The 19376-nt window shown below is 47.1% G+C and overlaps 1 protein-coding gene across 1 annotated transcript in view; it reads left to right on the top strand.

The window, feature by feature from the left end:
- CACNA2D4 (calcium voltage-gated channel auxiliary subunit alpha2delta 4) overlaps nt 1-19376 on the top strand; it is a 120031-nt gene that overhangs the window by 48312 nt on the left and 52343 nt on the right. The window contains exons 24-27 of the mRNA XM_054514822.1: nt 436-531; nt 2596-2704; nt 3819-3834; nt 6730-6813. Of these exons, the coding sequence (XP_054370797.1) occupies nt 436-531; nt 2596-2704; nt 3819-3834; nt 6730-6813 (305 nt within the window). The remainder of the gene's footprint in view (nt 1-435; nt 532-2595; nt 2705-3818; nt 3835-6729; nt 6814-19376) is intronic.

The raw sequence follows: 19376 nt of genomic DNA, 5'->3' as shown, positions 1-19376 counted from the left end.
AGCACAGCTTTTAAACAGCTACACCGACACACCCTCTTTAGTCACATTCTGCTGCCCTGGCCATTCTCTGCATCCCTGATCCAGCCATTCTCCTTCTGCAATTCCTCTCCTGCACTTCAGCCTCATGAGAGTAGCCTGGAGCAGAGCTAGCAGGGGCAGAGGAGCTTATGGCCTACTTAAAAGAGAATGAAATAAGCAGACTTCAAAGGTTTAAATCTGAGCACAAGTCTTAAACCTGCCAGTTGTCAGCCAGTTGTCCCCTGTTGCCACGAGCAGGCAGGAGCCACTATCACTCCTGGTGTAAATGGGTTACATTGCAAATGAACTTGGGACCAGGTCTCCAGATGTGGCTTCAAGTTTGAAAGGCCCTCACCCTGGATCATGGCTGTTCTTGTGAGAACTGTTTGCTTCTGCTTGTGTATTTCTGTTCCACAGGGATACTGAGGCAGGCATTGAGATGGCATTTCTGGGCACTCGGGCTGGGCTCATGAGGAGTGCCCTGTATGTGGGCTCTGAGAAGATTTCCAACAAGTAAGTCCCTCAGCTGCATTACAGGGTTTCTGTCTGTCTCTGGAGGGCCAGCATGAAACCACCACCACCCTTAGAAATGCTTTTGGGAGACAGAATGGAAAGGAGCAACACCTTGATGGCATTAATGCTGATTCACAGAATCAGAGTAGGGGGCCTTCGTCTTCCTCTGGTCCTTTTGAGTTTTTCTTAAAATACTGTCCCAAAGTAGCAGTCATTTGAATGAAACCCTTCAACCATTCCCTGACTTCAGTCAGCTGACAGAGAAAATGCCCACAGTTACTCCATATCCCCAGGACCATTTTGCAGTGCAAAGGCTCTGCACTCCAGTGCCCCAGCGACATTCCAGCTTGGCTGTGTTTGATCTTTCTGTCTCAATTCCTCTCCCAGATTTATGCTGGTCTGCCTCTCACGCTGCCCACATGGCAGCAGCATCCCAGTGCCTTGCAGTGAGGCGTTAAGCGATGTGACTGACATCTGTCACATCCCATTCACTCTCTTGTCCTCTCCCTCAAGGCAGAAGGATGCGTGCACTGAAGGGTTTTGACATGGAAAGGGTAGTTTGCATTCTGTTGCATTTTGGATATGCATGCTGCTGTAGGAAAGGATGGGTCACAGAGGCACACCAGCAGATGGAACAGAAAGGGACCATGTGGGTGGTGGTCATTACCTTCTCAGCAGCTGTTTCACTGTCCCCAGTTCCCCAAACATGAGTTCTACCCTCAAGCTCTGCTGTGCCTGAAAAGTGACACTCTTCATGTGTTTGAAGCAGTCTGAACAACTCAGAGTAGTCAGTCTCTGGCAACAGGGGAGAAATGCTGTGTGCTGCAGGAGGCTAATGTGATAATTCCCGCTGCTCATCAGGAGCAGCATTCAGTGCTTCAAACAGTCACAGTAGAGACAGACCCCCACATATCTCACAGGAGGAGCTTCTGGAATCCCCTGAAAGGAAGGAATCCTAAATGAGGAATTATTATGTCAAAATATACAGCAAAACAAGAGTCTGAAAACAAAGGGATTTGCCAGGCAAGCTGTATGAACCTCCAGGGAAGCAAATGACCTGATTTTTATGAGGTCTCGCTTGAGCACCCACTGCCTGTCTTGTCATGCTCCCAGGGCACATCCTCTTGCCTTCAGAAGCATCTCTTTGCTCAAGCACTTCAGTTCCTGCCTCTCTGGGAACCACAGAATCATAGAATTTGTTGAGGGATTGGAATGGACCTTTAAGATCACCTGTTCCCAACCCATTCTGCCATGGGGAGAGACACCTCCCACTAGACTAAGTTGCTTAAGGCCTTATCCAGCCTGGCCTTGAACACTGCCAGGGCTGGGGCATCCACAACCTCCTTTAGCAACCTGTTCTGGCTATCTTACCTAAATTTCCCCTCTTTCAGTCTGTACCTATTTCTCCTTGCCCTATCCCTGCAGTTCCTAACAGAGTCACTCTCCAGCTTCCCAATAGCCCCCCTTCAGATACTGGAAGGTTGCTATGAGGTCTCTGCTCTGAGCATCTCCTGAAGAGATGAGCATTTACACACAGTTGTGTAACGTTATGTTTGGGATGTGCGGTTTGTTTTTGTAGGAGACTGCCTAATCCCCTTCCCTCACCTGCTCCCCATTCCCTGCAGTAACTAATGGCCACAAGCACCTGTGCTTCCCTCGCCCACCTGCTCCCCCGGCACTGCGGCGCTGCTCGCGGGCTGTCGTTCCCGGTAACCCTTCCGTGCTGCCCGCTACCCTCCGGCCCTGCCCGCTTCCCTCCGGCCCTGCCCGGCCCTCGGAGCCCGCGGGCGCCCCGGCCCCACCGCCCGCCCGGGGCCGCCGCCGCGGGCCTGGCCCGGGCCAACAGCGGCACCTGGCGGCGGCCGCGGGAGGCGCGGCGGGCGCGGCCGCCCCTCAGGAGCGAGGGAGAGCCCGGCCTTGCCCCGGAGGGACAGCGGCGACACCGCCTGCCCTCGCCCGTAGAAAAACCCCGGGTGGTGGGGTGTGGGCGATGCGCCCTGCCGCAGGTGTCCCACTGCGTTGCCCTGAGGAGAGCTCCGTGAGCAACGCGTTCTCTCCCGGCAGGAAATTCCTGACACAGAAGGACAAGGAAAGCATCTTCACCATGGACCACTTCCCTCTGTGGTACCGCAGGGCGGCCGAGCATCCCCCCGGCAGCTTCATCTACAGCATTGTCTCAGAGGATGAATCAGGTAACCCCCCAGGCTAAACACGGAGCAGACAGAGGGAAAGAGAAAAAAGCTCTTTTCACACCTCACATCCCACACGGCACCCATCCGGATACCTTTATCGCTGCCTCCCGCCTAGTGGGAAGCGCTGGGACCTGCCCTCTTGGTGTTACCTTCACACCAGTGAGGGGCACAGAGCTCATGGCCAAGATGCTGAAAGATGAAGCTACAAGGTGTGAGGAAAGCAGTCAGGAATGAGCAATGCAGGGCTACAGAGGAGGAGAAGATGGAAATGGAAATGCAGGGCTTGGGTAGATGGAAAGGTGTAGAGAGGCAGGAGCTGAGGGGGCACAAGGTACTTGTGGGGCTGGAATACACACGAAACATGAGAAGGGAACAGGAGAGGTATTGCAGAAGGAAGGAAACACAGACATGTGGCCAGGCTTGGGAGGGAACAACATCAGCCCTGCTGGATGGCAGTAACAGCTGGCACTGGTGAGGGACCAGCCAACAGTCAGGAAGTCTAAGTTCAGAGGGTGTCATTTTTTCCATCACCACTTTCCATGACAGGAAAGGATGGGTTCGTTATAGAAGATAGTGGAGGAAAAGGGTGGAGAAGGAAGGCTGTTCCACAGCATTGGTGTCCCACACAGCAAAGTTCAAACACTAGAGGAAAGCAAGGAGTGGCTTTTCAATATCTCTTGCTTAAGGTGTTGATTCCTGTATATTCCTGTGAATATGCAGGGCCAGCCAGGACCTTCTCAAAGGCTGGAAGAGAGCAAAAGAGCCTAAAAACAAACAAGCAAAACAAAATATTCATGTGAGACTCCTCCACACAAGGCAAAGAGCCCCTCTGTGCTCCTCCCTGGCCCCCAGCTCTCCATCTCTGTCACAGTGCTCAGCACTGTAGCTGTTAAAGCTTTTTGTGGCACACTGGTGGGAGTCTGGTGGGTGGGAAAGCAAGTAGCAAAGAGAAGAAACCAGCCTGGAAGGCAAGAGATGAACCAGGATGTATAGGGAAAAGGAATGGAAAGAGAAAATACTCAAAACCTACAAAAGCCTCTTTCTCCCCAACACCCTTACATCTCACTTAAAAAGCAAGTGTGGAGAGAGGGGGAGAGATGGCAGGAGGGACCTTTCACTCCCCTGCAAGCCATGGCGTCTGCTCTTTGGAATAGAGCGTGGGTTGGAAAACCAGGCAGTGCCATCCCGTGGGACTTGCTAGGGCAGCCATTCCCCAGGCCACAGTAGTCACTGCTGGCTAAACACTGCGGTTGTGGCTTGCTGTGTCTTTCTTAGAAGTCACAGCTAGTTTTGGATAAAGACTGAAGACAAGGAGCTGGCACTGTTCTTTGTGTTACATGGCCATGGGTCAGAAGCTTAAATCAAGTCCAGAACCCCACTCACCTGGAAACCTGGTGCCTGCAGGCACCTTGTAAGAAGTAGCACTTGGCCCTGAAGACCTTGTGCCCTAAATTGTAAAGGAGATTATTAGTGTTTAGGGATGAGCAGCTGGGCTCAGAGAGACTGCCTGGGAAGGGCCAGGAAATAATTCCCAGTGTTTCTGAGACAGTGGTTTACTATAAAGCAGAGTCCAGGCCCTTCCTTGACATCTGATGAAGCAGGGCTGTCCCACATTTTAGCCAAAATAGGCCACCCAGTTTCTTATTAAATCAGATGCTGAAGTCCTCTTTTCATGTTTTCCACAAGTCCCCTGCTGTGGCAGGAGGTTTTCATGGCAGATGGGCTTCTAATCACCTAAGAAGGAAAACCCCCAACAGCTCTCTGTTGGGGAGGAAACCAGCAGGAGGTGACTGCAGGTCATCAGAATCATTTATGCACAGCACCTCCTTCCAGTGTCCAGAAGTCTCAGGAATAAAAGGACAGCAGGGAAGCCTCTGCATGTCAAGTAGCACTGTTCTTGCAACCCAGATTTTTCATGTGTTAGGTGGGATTTTTTTCCTAGAGACCCTAAGTATATTTTGCTTCTTTTTCCCATCCTCAAATAAGCCATTTGAGGTTCACCATTGTCCTGGTTTAGGGCAAATTTGGGAGAAAACCTCTAAAGGGATTTCCTCTAGAAAGAAAATTCAAGTGGCTCCTCCCACAACCGGTTCCAGAAAAAAAAAGATTTCCTTGGAGAAAAGTGGAAAAAACAGTCAAATTTTAATTTAACAGGTGAAGGATTCATCAGCACAAAAAAAAAAAAAAAAACCCAACCAAAAAAAAAAAACCAACAAAAAAAAAACAAACAAACAAAAAAAAAACAACAAAAACAACAAAAAAAAAACACCAATAATAAACAGTAAAATCTCTTGCTGCTCCAAAGAGCTGACAAACTCAGCAAGTCCCTTGGTGGGCAGTAGCTCAGCTCACTCAGTCTCTGATCAGTCCCTCCAGTGCTGGAAATGCCTCGGCCCAGGCCCGGCCCGGTGCCCACAGCTGGAGCTGCCGGTGCTCTGCTGGGTGTTCTGTGCAGAGCAGGGTTAAACAGGGCCAGGAGAAACAAAAACCACAGTGCAGGGAACTTCTCTGCCTCAGCTAGCTAAAAACTAACTAAAAGCAAAGGAGAGCTCTGTCCTGCTGTCTGTCCATGCTGCAGCAACACAGTCCAGGAGCAGGAATGTGGAGGAGTGAGTGCAGTCCCCCAAACTCCACGCTTCTTTTCTCCCCCCTTTTCCCCTTGGAACCAGTCTCAAAGGTGCAAAACCTATTATCCAGCATATACAGAACAGACAGCTGGGGATACAAGCATGATATAGCCAACCCAGGACAACCATAAAGGCAGGATTGTGCTCAAGGTGTGTGAGCTGAGTGTTTAATTCACAAAGGTTTTACTGCTTTTGACACACTTGAGCAGGTTAATCTGGCTTTGATTAAAAAATAAAAATAGTGAGAGCATAATAGTGAGGCCTAAACTGTGGTAGGCACTGAGTTGTGCTCTGGACACACCTATAATGATGAAGGCAGACATGGAAAGCAGTAACAAATGCTGGAGTTGTGGGGAAGGAAAGAATCCCTGACCCATCTGTCTAAGGAAGAGATTTCCATAGAGCATGCAAGGAGGGAACCAGGTGCAGACTACATCAATCAGACTGGCCTTTAAACTGTCCCCTGGCAGTTCCCAAAGAGGTGCCCCAGCTGAAGCTAATCTAATCACTTAAAAAATATATAGAAATGGAATCTGCCACATGGAAAATTGCAGGCTGGAACAACTGCCCTGACAAGGAGAGATGGAGTTCAGTTGCTTGAGCCTAGCCAGCCATATGATTTTAAATGCCCCATGGGAGCTCAGAGATCTGCACAGGGCTGGCAGATGTGTCACAGGACCTACAGGATGCTTAAAGCAGCAGCTCAAGGATAACTGGGAGACCCTGGGGCATCAGAGAGTTTAGGCAACAAAGTCCCAGAAGGCTTTGTTTCTAAAATGGAGTGTGCTCTGGAAGCTGCTGTGTCTGCAGTTTGTAGTGCTGGCCTGGCTTGGGTAAGACTTCGACATAAGCCCGGCCTTTGGTGTGCAGGTGTTGTCAGAATTACCTGTCCTGCTTCTCCTCTGTCTACAGGGTTTAGATGGTGCATTGAGCAGAACAGCTCTCTGGCCTAAGAGAATCTCTACATGCTCAAAATCAAGGAGGCCAGTCCTCCACATTTTATCACAGAATCATGGAACATTTTGGGCTGAAAGGGACCTTAAAGGTCTCTTAGTTCCACACCCCTTGCTGTAGGCAGGGATGTCTTCCCTGAGCCCAGGTTGCTCAAATCCCCCCCATCCAGCCTTGGACATTTCCTTTATGTTGAGGATGCCACTTTTATTATGAGCCATAAAGAAGAGAAAAATAAAATCTGCTCATAGCCCATTAGGCTGCTTTTGTGTCTTGAAAGATGCAGCCCTCAAAATTCTGGGATGTTTCAGAGTTGAGGAATATGTACAAACTGTCCTGGATGGGAAAATGTGGGGGCAAGCTGGTTTTGCTGCATTTTATTCCTCTCTGGGGGTGAGCTAACCAAGCCTGCGGTATTTGTGTCTTGACAGAGGGGGGTGGCCTGCCAAAAGTGGTGACAGTGAGCACGGCCGTGTCTGTGTCTGTGGATGGGAAGATGGGAATTGCTGCAGGTAGGACATTCTGGTTTCTCTTTTTATCTTGAATGAAATGGCTGCATCTTGCATTGGGTGTGGGAGCTGAGAGCTGTTAGCTTGTCATTCAAGGGAAGTGACAGGAGCCACAATAGCTTGTGGTATTGAGAGCTAGGCTCAACAGAGAATAATGGAGCAGGCACTGAATGGCTGATAGGCTTCTGAAAGGAAAATGGGCTGCTTGAATGGAAGCTTCCCATCTCCAGTGCTGGTGAATTTGTGGATTGAGACTCTTTCTCTGGAGCAGGAGTCGGTTGGGAAGTCTGTGCAGGTTTAAAACATTGCAGGAAACACTTTTGGCTTTGGAACAGCTTCATATTTGTGCATACCTGTTGTTATCTCAAATGAAAAATAACTTCTGGTGGAATAGGCATGTTGCTAGAACTTCAATTCAGAACTATAGATTGCCAAACTTATTGCTGATCTGAGCTTTAAACTCATTTTTGCAGACCTTCACTAGACTGAATCTCCTTTTGGAAAATTCATGTAGCACATTATTTCCAACAGAACCCCAAAGCTTTTGAAGATTTATCATTTTCTGTACTTATTGCTTCAGCCTTTATGGAAGTGCATTGAACTTAGAAGCAAAACAGAGCAGGCATTTACCAAAACAAACCATTATGAGTAACCCTGGCACCATATCCAACTTAACCACTCAGCATAGGAGTACTGGGGTAAGAGAAGATGTGGCTCCATGGAAATTGTTTTAGACCTGCAAACAGTGACTTAAGGAAGAGGCTGATGGAACAGGTAATGGAGTTGTTAGTATATGCTGTGATGCAGAGCTTCTTGGGAAGGAATGGTTAGTGCTAATGGAGCCTTACATGGTGGAAGGAATGACTGACAGAATGGACACCACACCAAACAACAGCTTTGTTACAGGGCCACCCGTAGAGAGAAGCAGATAGGCAGGAGGCCATACAGCAGATACCTTCAGATCACAGTCTGCCATTGCATTTGCCCAGGTTGGGTAGGAGACAGGGAATGTTCTTCAATACTACTAGTCAGTGAAACTATAGCAAATTAATTTCATCTGATGAAGCATTCCTTAGTTTCCAGGATTTCAGTAAGTTCTAGCTGACAGTGATACTCCTTAGTTATCACCTGGGCATTGAGAAATGTGTACTTACACCGTGTACTTACACGGTGAAGGAAGTGTTATGAAACAGAACATTTCACTCTTATGCTCAAAGCCAGAAAATTATTATGAAGTCTGCCCAGAGGCACCTGTGAACAGAGATGGTTTCAGCAAGTTCACATTAATAGGTGCTTGGATGATAGAAACTGCTCCCAAAACTGATACCAGCTGACACTGTTGTACCCAGCAGAAAATGAAAGAGCATTGAAACAGCACCAAGGGCCTCTGTACAGCACTGAAACATTTTTCTAAGTATTATTTTGAGAGGAGAAAATAACTTTTTTTTTAAAGAAGCTTGTTTTTCATGATCTTTTTCCTTGCCTTTCCTGACCTGTGGGTTAGAGCAGAGGCACATAAGCAGTTCATCTGTTCTGTGGTTCAAGCCCAGCTGGAAATTAAGCACCACACAGCCACTCACCCCTCCACCCTGGTGGACTGGGGAGGAGAATCAAAGTAAAGCTTTCAGTTTGAGATAAGAATAGTTTAATAATTGAAAATTAAGTAAAATACAATGGTAAATGATGATGATGTTAATAATAATAATAATATTAGGGAAAAACAAGCAATGCAAGATGCAATTGCTCACCACCCACTGATCCATGCCAGACCTCTCTTCCCAAACCCAGACTGGTCCCTCTTCTGGGTAACTCCCTCCCATTTCTGTAGTGGGCATGATGTTCTATGGTATAGAATGTCCCTTTGGTCAGTTCAGGTCACCTGTCCAAGCTATGGTCCCTTTCAGTTTCCTTTGTTCAGCTCCTCACTGGCAGAGCATGAGACAAGGCAAAAAGCCCTTGACTTAGGATAAACACTTAGCAAAAACCCAAAACATTCTCATTATGAATTCAAAACACAGCACTCTAACAGCCACTGAGAAGAAATTAACTCTACCCTAGCTGAAACCAGGACAATCTGGCTCTCAGCATAAATTCAAGGAAGGAAACTTCTCAGTGGAAGCACTGGAGCAAGAACAAGTAGCAGGAGGATCTGGCCCTGACAGAGCCATTTCTCTTCTGTCAGCAGCACTTTCCACAACCCCTGTGGAGATTTCCACCCACTCAGTTACGCTGAATACCGTCTGTGTGGACATGCTGTGAAAGGGCAGGATCCTTTGCAGAGGGTGGAGGAAACAGCAAAGGATAGGGAAACAAAACCATATTTTAAAACAATAACAATAAGGTGAAAAATCTGTCATTTTTGGAAATGATGCAGAACCAGTTTTCTCGCTGGCAATCACTGAAGCTAAGACAGAGAAATGAATTTTCAATTGCTTTTGTTCCTTAAAGAAACCACGGTCCCTGTCCCCAGCAGGTACATTAGGTGACCTGACCACAAGCATCTTCTGCTACTCTCACACATGGTGGGTGTTCTTCACTCCTGGTTTCTTATGCTTTGATGAAAACAGCCCATCTCTGATCCATGGAATGGATGGGCTAAAGGATAGCATCAGGGCAAACACTATCACCCAGAGGGTCCAGGTTCTTCATGTCCCCAGCTGTAGCCTCCACTGACTTCAGCAGGAGTGCAAGGGTTTGCTGAGGTAGGTTCCATGTGCTGGCTTGGGTGTCAGTTAATGTTTGTGGGGGGTGTTCAGGGAGGAGAAAAGTGCAATATTACCATTTGCTTTTCTAGTAGTGACTAAGGTTCATCATCTGAATCTTTCATCTAGTAGTCATTTTTAAAAAAGGGCGATAACTCATGGTCACACTACCAATTGAAACATTATTTTTCACTTGAGCTTAGAGAGTAAGTAATCTCACTTCCTTTCCCCTCACAGTAATACAATTATCCTGAATGACTAGATTCTGGTTCTAGGGGACTGTGAGGGGCTGCAGCAGAAATGATGCTGGACAGAGCTGCATCACCATCCTGGGTACAGGAGATGGGTGAAGGAAGGGGAGGGAGCGTGGAGGCACACAAGAGGCAATCAAAGCAGAATGGGATGCAGATTGTTGTTATTGTTATTCTGATGGCATCAGCCCTTACTGGGATTGAGACCATGGTAATTTAGTCATACTAGCAGAAGTTTGGTACCCAGCACTGGTTCCCAGAAAACCAAATATCTGTGAAGATTTGTAGTTTCTGAATAAATGCAGCTACAGTTCTGTAAAAGGGGAACAACAGAGACTTTTTAAGTGCCCCTGTAAAAGAACAAGTGGTATGAACTGGCCTGTCATTCTGCCACTGATCATTACTGTCACTTGTTTGACTTGATGGTGCTTGAGGGGATTTGTAAGCACTTTGAAATGTTCACTATGCATGCAGGGAAAAATTAAGCTGCAGGATTTACAGCCATGCTCATGGGGAGGGAGCACCCCCAGTGCCCCCATGGGGAGAATGCCAGTTACAGGCAGCATTGGGCCCCTTTTTTCTGGCAGATGAATGGCAGTCCATGGCCAGGGCAGAGTAAGGCAAACTGGTAAAATCAAATGTCCAGGAAGATGACACAAGCCTGGCTGCTGTCAGGGAGTGAGGGAGCAGTCAGATGGAATTAGAGAGCTGTAGTCTGGAGGGCTGAGAGAAGGGATGGAGGGGGAAGCACAAGGGCCTCCTTCCTCCCATTTCAGTCTGTCTTAGCTCAGTGGGAAATCCCAGAATGGGTTTGAGGGGGAGTCCAAGCTGCTCCTCTTGCCATTAGAGATGCTACTCCACACTCCAGGTGGAGAGGTGGCCAAATTCAGGAGGGAGAGGAAGTGTCCTTTGCCCTGCCCTATCCTCACCCCTTTTCATCCATCCTGTCCTTCCCCCATGGGCCTGGGAGAGGTGCACAAGGGGTTCAGGGTACACACAGATTTCTTGGAGGAGCTAAGGCAGGGTACACCTGTGTGAGCTGAGTTGGTGTGGTCTCTTTGGTGGGAAGCCACACAGGCAACGCTGGCTTGACTATACCTGTTTCTTGGAATGAATATTATCTACCTGCTATATTGTGCTTTGGCACTTCAAAGCACTATGCAAACATTAAGTAATGCCTGGATGATTAATTATAATTAATTAGAAGGCAGCTGTTCTCCTGGGATGTCAGTCCGGTACCTTTCACGCACACTAACTCCGTTGGAAATGAGAAATAAGGAATGGGGATGGCATTCTCCCCAAGCCATGTCCTGCCCCAGATAGCACTGTCATCTGCTCCCTCCCCTGAGTCAGTAGCCTGAGGCTTTCTGGTCCTCAGGCTGCAAGGCAGAAATCACATGGAGTTCCTGACAGAAGCTTTTTGTGATTTAAAGCCTGAGTGAAACTGCTGGAATCTGTGCAGGAGTTCAGCTGTCACTTTGGGCTGTGGATGACGTCTCTTTCATTGCCTGACCTTCTGGCTGTTCAGCTTCTGGGGCTGTCAGCTGGCTGCCAGTCCCAGCAGGGACAGGTAGGGTCAGGTCCATGGCTGTCATGTGGCAGGGATGGCAAACAGACAATGAGCCATGCACATGGTGCCCAAGAAAAAGAATCCAAATGGGCACTTGGGAGATGCGAGTTTATTTTACACAGCACTTCTCTCCTCTGTTGATATTGGAAGTAGCTGCTCTTACCAGCAGTTATTGGACCACAGTGAAATCATTATCTCATGACACCAGCAATTCATGGAGATGTATTTGGGGAGATCTCTGGGTAAGCTCAAACCAGGGGCAAAGAGAAATGTTGTCTCTGTTTTAAAGACAGAATTTTGGGACACTGAGTTATCAAGACCAGTATTTTCAGAAAAGCTCTGTACTCACAGCAGGAGCAGATTAAATTTTTTTTTTTCAAAAGAATTTGAAACCTATCAGTCTGAAAAGTAGGTAATGGTAAGTAATTTTGCCATTTTACCTCTGCTTAAAATCCAGCCTCTGTCAGTCTGATAGAAGCTCTTAATTTGAAGAGCAATTCCTGGCCAGCTTGATGTCTCTCCATCTCTTCCTTGGTCTCCAATTTTGGCTACCTGCTGTCTGCTACCAGCAAGCAGGAACAGGAGGTGCAGGTGGCTTTTTCAGCAGGACTGTTGCTGTGGCATCTTTTCAAGCTAATCTGCACACAATTCCATATTCCTACAGTTTGTTGTTTGGATGGATAAAACATTTCAACCTTTTCTCTGGAAAGTGACAGTAGCACCAGTAGAAGCTGTTAAAATGCATGGAAATAAGCTCTAATAGCATAAGCACCTTTTCCATGGAAATAGCTACATATAAACTGGAGAATTAAAATTATTTCACTAGGCTGGTTCAGAAAGCAGCATTAAGATACCCATTTGAAATATGAGGATAGCTGATCTCTTGAATGTGTACTGCAGCATTCAGAAGGAGTGCTGTCCCTCTTTTTGTGCCGAAGGTTGTGCCAAAGTTATCTCAGTTCAGAGACTTCTGTGAGTCCCTGAGGCATCACCAGGTGCCTTTATGGAAATCATGGTCCCCCTGGCATGCCTTTATGATGGATAAAAAGAAGGAAGACAACTCATTTTTAGCCCATCACCTGCTGTGTCTGGTCTCTGCCTGACGCCAGCCCCTTCTGGCAATCCCCAAAGCCCGAGCAGTTTCTCACGCATCCATTTGATCCAACAAAATCAGAGCCATCTGAACAGGCCGTGCCCTGGAAATGAGTCATGGGAAGTGTTAGGAACACTCCTATGGCAGAAATACTGCTGGGTTTAGTGCCACCAGCAGCTGTGCGCTCTCCACCTCTCAGCACATCTGTCTGGAGGCTGTTACCAGGGGGTACACATGGCTGGCCTAAGGGTTGAGATGTCAGTGTCCCTGTGACACGTTAGGGTGCCAAGCATCTCTTGCATTCTTCATCCCCCCCATCTGCCTGCCTGCCACCCATTGCATTCTGCTTGCACACTGAGCCTTGGGGGACACCTGTAAGCACCCAGGCTGCTTTTTGGGGTGTTTCCAGGGCACGCACAAGCTGTTCCATGAGCCAGACAGTAGTGAGGTGGTTGCGTTATTTTGCACTGGCTCTGGTCTTACAAACTTTGCCTTTCGTCAGGGTTTGGCATCAGTGCTGGGGCCACATGGTTCCCTTTTCAGAGCTGATTATCCTCCAGCCAGCTCAGTGAACAGGAGAGAGAGCAACATCTGCCTGCAGAACTCCAGCTAGATGTCTCCATGCACAGATAGTAACTGGGGACAAAAGGGACAAATAAGTCTATTTTGACCTCAAAAGAATGCTAAAAAAGTAATGTGAGGCATCTTTCATGGCATTCTTCTCACCCTGGCTAGACCGTAGCAATTTCCTTTTCTTCCATGGTGTTTGTGCGGTCTGCATAGGCTGTGGGATCTTCAGCATGGGGACCGTGCCTCCCCCCTGTGTGTGCAGACATTGTCTATTGCCTTGGGAGGAGTCCTTGTCTGGGGAAAAACTGAAGACAATAGCCAATTCTGTAGAGTAAATATTTCTTTGTAGTCTCTGCTGAGTGCCTGACTTTTTACACTGCACCACTTACCAGGGAAAAAGCTCTAAGAGAGTGAGCCCTGCCTTCCTCAGCCCTTTCAGGCAGTGCTTCACCCAGCACAGACCCTGTGGGTAGGTTCCTGTGTCCAGGCCCTGCCCTCACCAGCCCTTTCAGGGAATTTTCTCAGTGGGACCCCAACAAAAAATTGTGAGCAATGAGTTTTCCCATTTAGGGTCTGGTGAGGCATCTGTCCCAGGGTATCCTCAAGCCCTGTATCGCCTGTTCCAGGCTGGAGCTCCAGCCCAGGACCCCATTCTTGCCCGTGTGTAGCAGAAATCTTCTTGCCTAAGGTTATCCATCACTGCTGCCTCTACAGCTCCACTGATTGCCATGGCTGTCACTCTTGGAGCGAAAAGAGCCCTTGACACTGACTCAGGAGAGACTTGCATATAGCTGGATTTTTTAGATTGGCACCCAGCGCCTTTGCCATGTTGCCTTTGCTTGCAAATTATTTGATATAATTTTAATTCCGAGCTGAATTAGAGCAGTGCACAGGTTGCCATAGCAACCATTACCTTGTGCCTTTTGGTCTGACTCATTGCAGACAATTACTCTTGTGCTCCAGGATTCACAGATGTGATAGGAGAAGGATCATGTGCTGGGCTTTCAACTTTTTTTTGCTTTTAATTTCCTTCCCAGCCTCTCTCTTCCATTAACTCCTGCCTACCCAGCATCAGCAGGGCCCGGTATCCCCACCCAGGGGTGCTCGTGGGAGCGCATTGGATGTGTGGATAAATGACGTGTGAGGTGATTTGTGCATGCATGTGTGTATCTGCATACATAAAGAGCTGCTCTGCAGTGTGTTGTGAGATCCCTGGGCTCCCATCTCACTGGGGACAAGACACTCAGAATCACAGAGTTCAAATTGGCACTTCCTCCTGTCTGTGATGTTTTCCAGGTAGGTGCAGGGTTGATCCCTGTGGCCATGGAGTTTTACCCTGTGTGCAGGGGCTGACAATGGGTATTTAGGGGGACTGCCAAAGTAAAGGTAATGAATGGTGCAGGACCTTCATTTGAAGCTGTGTGAAGATCCACAGGCTGCCAAGCAAGTGGCACTGGCACCCCTGACACCACCTAAATCCGTGTGAATGCAAGGCCAGTTCATTACCCTGCTCACACCTGTCCTCCCAGCGCCCCATGTCTTTTATGCAAAGTGCAGAGGGTAAAATGCTGTTGTCTGTAGCCTTAGCACAGGTATATCTGATGTCCTGAGCTCTTAGCACCTATAGTTCAGCAGAGGAGCAAAGCCATGTGAGAAGGTGCCAAAAAGGAGCAGTTCTGTAGATATGAGGATGAAGATGGTAAATGTCACAGCAGAGAAGGTTATAGGAAATGTCTTGTATGATGATGTAGCTTAAATTCAACCAAGGCAGAAGCAGACAAGTTTTGCAGGGTGAGAACCTCAGAATCTTAGCAGATCTGAGTACAGCTCCAGCCTCCTCATAAGATACATTCTTTTAGCCACCAAACTCATCCTGAATTCTTTTTCTCCTGCCCTACCTCTCACCTAAGGCACAGATCTCCCTATCATAAGGCTTTGTAATGGGACTCTGGCTGCCATCCCTTTCCCTTCAAAAGACCTTTTCCTTTTCTTCCTTTCCCTCACTGGGACACACAAACCCCACTCACAGGATCACAAATAGTTCTGGTTAGATGGCACCTCTACACTCTGCTGCCCAATGTGTGGAGGGTGTTCTGGTGTTGACTCATGGCACTGCCTTCACAGGCAGCAGTGCAAAGTCTGGAGTGTGGGGAGGGAGCAGTTCAGCTTTTGGGGACAGTGTGAAGCCCCCGTTCCTGTGAGGATCCCGATTCTCTTGCCCTCCATCTGTCTGTGACAACAAGCAGCTGCTTAAGCTGGCTCTGCAGAGAGATTGTGTGGAATGGAAAAAAGGCAGACAGAAAAGAAGGCTGCCTTGCCTAGTCCTGCCCTCCCTTAGAGGTCAGAACTGTAGGGATAAAGTGAGGATTGCTTACACATCAAGCTGAGCTAGACCTCGCAAAGGAGGTTAAAACAAATGGCTTAATATTCTTCAGCTATTTGGGGAATAAAAAAAAAAAAGAAATAAGCACGGCCACTTCTGGTCAGTAAGAGTGAAGCTGGGATCAAGGAGTCTATAGTCTGAGCAAAAACCAAAGAAGACTCAGTGCCCAAGTTATTGATAAGGACAGAAATATCATCCTTGGGGAAAGAAACAAGCTGAGTGCTGTGAATAAGGAGCTCAAGCTGATTAGGGCACTCACAGTGCTGGGCCTGGGTGCTTTCTGACCCTGGGAGAGCTGGCATGTGGGAACACACACAGCAAAGGGCTTTTTTCAGCTCTGCACACAGTGGTGACTCCATGCAGTCTGCAAAAGTGAAAATTCAGCAGTTAGGATTAAAGAAGGATGAGAAATAAGTTTGTCAGGCTCAGACTTTTAAGTGTGACCTCTGCAATGTGTGTAGCACTTTAGAGGAGCACTTCAAGGAAAATATAATTACCAAGCAGTTAGGGGGAAAGAGAGTCAAGCAATATGAGTTTATCAGTTCTGGATAACACCAGGCCAAGCCAACATCCTTCTTTCAGATTATTGTTTTTGTGGAAGGCAAAAGAAATTTCAAAGGTCTCATCTCTGTATTCCAGTAAAGCATTGATACATGCCACATAAGAAACAATTAGTTAAACTGGAGAAGATCAAGTGAGGAGGAGTTGTAAGTAACAGGGAGGGAGACGTCAATCTGAGAAGACAGCAGCAGCAAGATCACCTATCAAAATCTAGCAAAATGTTCCTTGTTACACTCGCCATGGTCACCCATGGGATTGGCCTTTGCTAATATTACCCTGAGACCCTGACTCAGATAGCTGGGGAGAGGGAAGGAGTATCCTGGTGATTCAACACTAGAAGGCATTGCTAGTACATGGAAGGACCAGGATATGTAGAGGAAGCCTTATTTGACCTTGGCAGGAGTGCCAGAAACAGAATGAATTTCAGTAGTACGACAGACAAGGTCATACGCTTGACAGCTAATAATAGAAATCTTCTGTAAGCTGGGAACTCTCAGAGATCTGGCAGGGAGCACAGCAAGCAGGACTGGAGGCAGTCCTTGTCTTCTGGGAACTGTTGAGCCAGTTTTGCCAAATCTCAGTGAGGATCCTCAGTGTGGATCATCAATATAAGCTGCATTGCTCCCTGATGTCCACATAAATTCAGGGAACCATTGTTATCTGCCAAGACCTGTCCTGAGAACCTTGCTGAAGGGCAGCTGGGTAGACATAGTGGTAAACATATCCTGAGAAAGTTCAGGAAAAAAGTGCTGGGATCTTCTGTATTAGGTGATGGTGGCATGATGGTGAGTCACAGTGCAGTGCACTGGGGACAAAGCAAATGCTGTTCTAGTGCTTAGGGAGGTGTTCCCAGTGGAAAATACAGTGATGCTCCCACCCAAAGCCCTGTGAGACCTCTCCTGTAGTCTGTGTTACAGTTTTGGTCAAAGAAGTACAGGCTGAGACAGGAGCAGACAGGATGGGCAGATGATGAGAGGAAAGGGAAGTCTGGCATTGGAACCTGGAGCACCCAGCTTGTTTAACCACATGCAGCCAAGGACAAAGCAGACAGGGTTGCTCGAATTAATGCACCTTGGAGGACACATTTAAACTGAAGCACATGGTTGTATGGAGATAGTCTAGTACAGACAGGCTAGCAAAATACTTGGGGTGCAAAACTAGAAGTGGGTTTCTGTCTGTTAGGGTAATGCAGCTTTACTGAGAATCTGAGGTATAAAGACAATGGATTTAAGCTGGAGCTCGTGTAAGAAAGTGATGGTACCTTGAATAGAAAGAGCTGAGACTCTGTTAGCCTGTAGTCCCTTGACCAGGGAACAGCTGAAGTCCCTGATCTCACCACGTCACAGAACAAAAACTAGCCACAAGCAAGGTAAACAAACACTCAGGGAACTTCCCATTCCCTGCAGCATTCTCCTTGGGCACTAGGCTGGGCATTCTTACCCTATAGTTCCCACACTCCATGATTTCAGTCATGACTGAATAAAAATAAGCTTGTTAATGCAGCTGAAAGCCCCAGCACAGCACCTGGGAGGCCAGAAGCTAGGGCTGACCTAAACCCCTCTCTCAGCCTTTGACATTGTGGTGGTTTCTCTTGATTGCTTTGGGTTTTGCAAAGTAAAGAACAGTGAGTAGAAAAACCTCTGCTTATGATAACAAACCTTTAAAAAGCAGATGGGGATGTGGGGGCTGGTGTGTTTTGTGACATTTGAGTAGACCAGAGCAGGGAGAATCTGAGAAGCAGCTGGTCAGAGGCACTCATTGAAAAGGGGATGATCAGTCACAAGAAGACAAAAATAAGGGAGAGAGAGAAAAAATAACTGGGGAATCCAAGACATTTATGTCCAGTGAGAGATATGAGAAAAACAACCATATGAGGCTGTGAGTGGATGAAAAAGTGGAAAATGCTGGAAGGGGATAATCCTTTTAAATAAAGGGCTAGATTTTTCTTGCCAAGAATTGTATAAATCTGGAGGCTCATGTTTAAAATGCACTGAATTTATACTAATATAAAGGTAGGATCAGAACCATTTACCCATAATCTTCCTCCCTCAAAATTACTTGTTAGAGTTTTGTCCTAGCATTTACATTTGCCTCCATCTTTAAAGCAGGAACAATGTTCACACAACCTAGTGAGACATTTTTTGGTGGGAAGGAGTAGAGAAAAGTGGCAAAAGTCATGTAGTGTCTACAGTATAGAGCAGAGATACTGGTGGGTGAGGATAATACTTCTAAAAGGAGGAGAAAAAGCTGGAAGCAGTGTGACAATAGGCTCCAGTGTTGTTCCAGAGGTGAGAAAATGCTTTCAGTGAAAGACTTAATGAACTCAATCTGCCTATTGTACCTAAAAGAAGACTGAGAGATTATTTGATTTAGAGTATAAAGTGCCTCCACAGAGAGAGCTGATGGTTACTGAAGGTTTTTTTTTTTTTTTAATCTAGGGGAGAGAATAACAAAAAACTGTGACAGAAAAACCAAACAGATTCAAATTAGTCAGTAAGCATAAATGCTAACAATGAACATGAATAGGTATTGTCAGAAGATACCAAGGGAAACAATATTTTTTCCCTTTTTCGAGTGTTTTTCAAATAAAAGGTAGATGACTTTATGGAATATTCAACTTAGCTGCATGTAAACACTTACTGTTGGTCTTTCTACAGGATAGTTTGTATAATTTCTGTTTCATAAGCTAAACAGATTGAGCTCTTTCAGCTTTTCACAGAAAGGCATTTTCTGCCACCCCCAAATAATGCTCGTGGTTCTTTTCCACACAGTTTCCAAGTAGCGTGCGATATGCAGAAGGTCAGACTGGATGATCTAAAGTCCCTTCTGGCCTTTATATTCTCTGAATCTCTGCCTCTGTGAATTCATTAATGTTTGCAAGCTCCCAGAGAGCTGCCAAAGGCAAGCACTATAGAAATGCAAAGCATTGTTGTTACTGTGCATATTTCCCTTGAGCTTTACGTGGAGCTGGTTGAATATCGCAGGGTATGGTCTGTGTGTATTCCCTCAAACAAAATACCTGCATTTCTCACTCCTGCAGTGCCCTTTCCAAGTTGATTTTCTGCAGCTGTGCTAAAAAACAAGTTTATTCCCAAGTTAGGATTCAGAAAAAGCAAATGTGAAGGGGCAAATCTCTGCCTGGAGCCCCAAGCAAAGAGCAGCACATGGTTGTCCTGGCCCAGAAGCTCCATGCGAGGCAGAGTTATTATTAGCATCATGCTTTGCTTTCTCTTTGTCTCCAGGTGCCCTGCACATGGCCTCTGCCTGGCTGCAGCAGAGCAGAACTCTGGGAAAGACAGATCTGGCTCTTGTTGGCTGCTTTTTCCCCTTTCTCTGAAGGGAGAAGAGCTGTGAGGATGCTGCCTTGTCCCCACGTTTCCAGGGCTGCAACGGATGTAGAGAGCACCCCAGAATGACCCAGGAAATGTTTATTTAC

Source organism: Molothrus ater, chromosome 5, assembly GCF_012460135.2.
Source record: "Molothrus ater isolate BHLD 08-10-18 breed brown headed cowbird chromosome 5, BPBGC_Mater_1.1, whole genome shotgun sequence".
In the NCBI taxonomy this organism is placed as follows: domain Eukaryota; kingdom Metazoa; phylum Chordata; class Aves; order Passeriformes; family Icteridae; genus Molothrus; species Molothrus ater.
The sequence above is the reverse complement of the archived record's forward strand: the minus strand, read 5'-3'. Positions and strand labels throughout refer to the sequence as shown.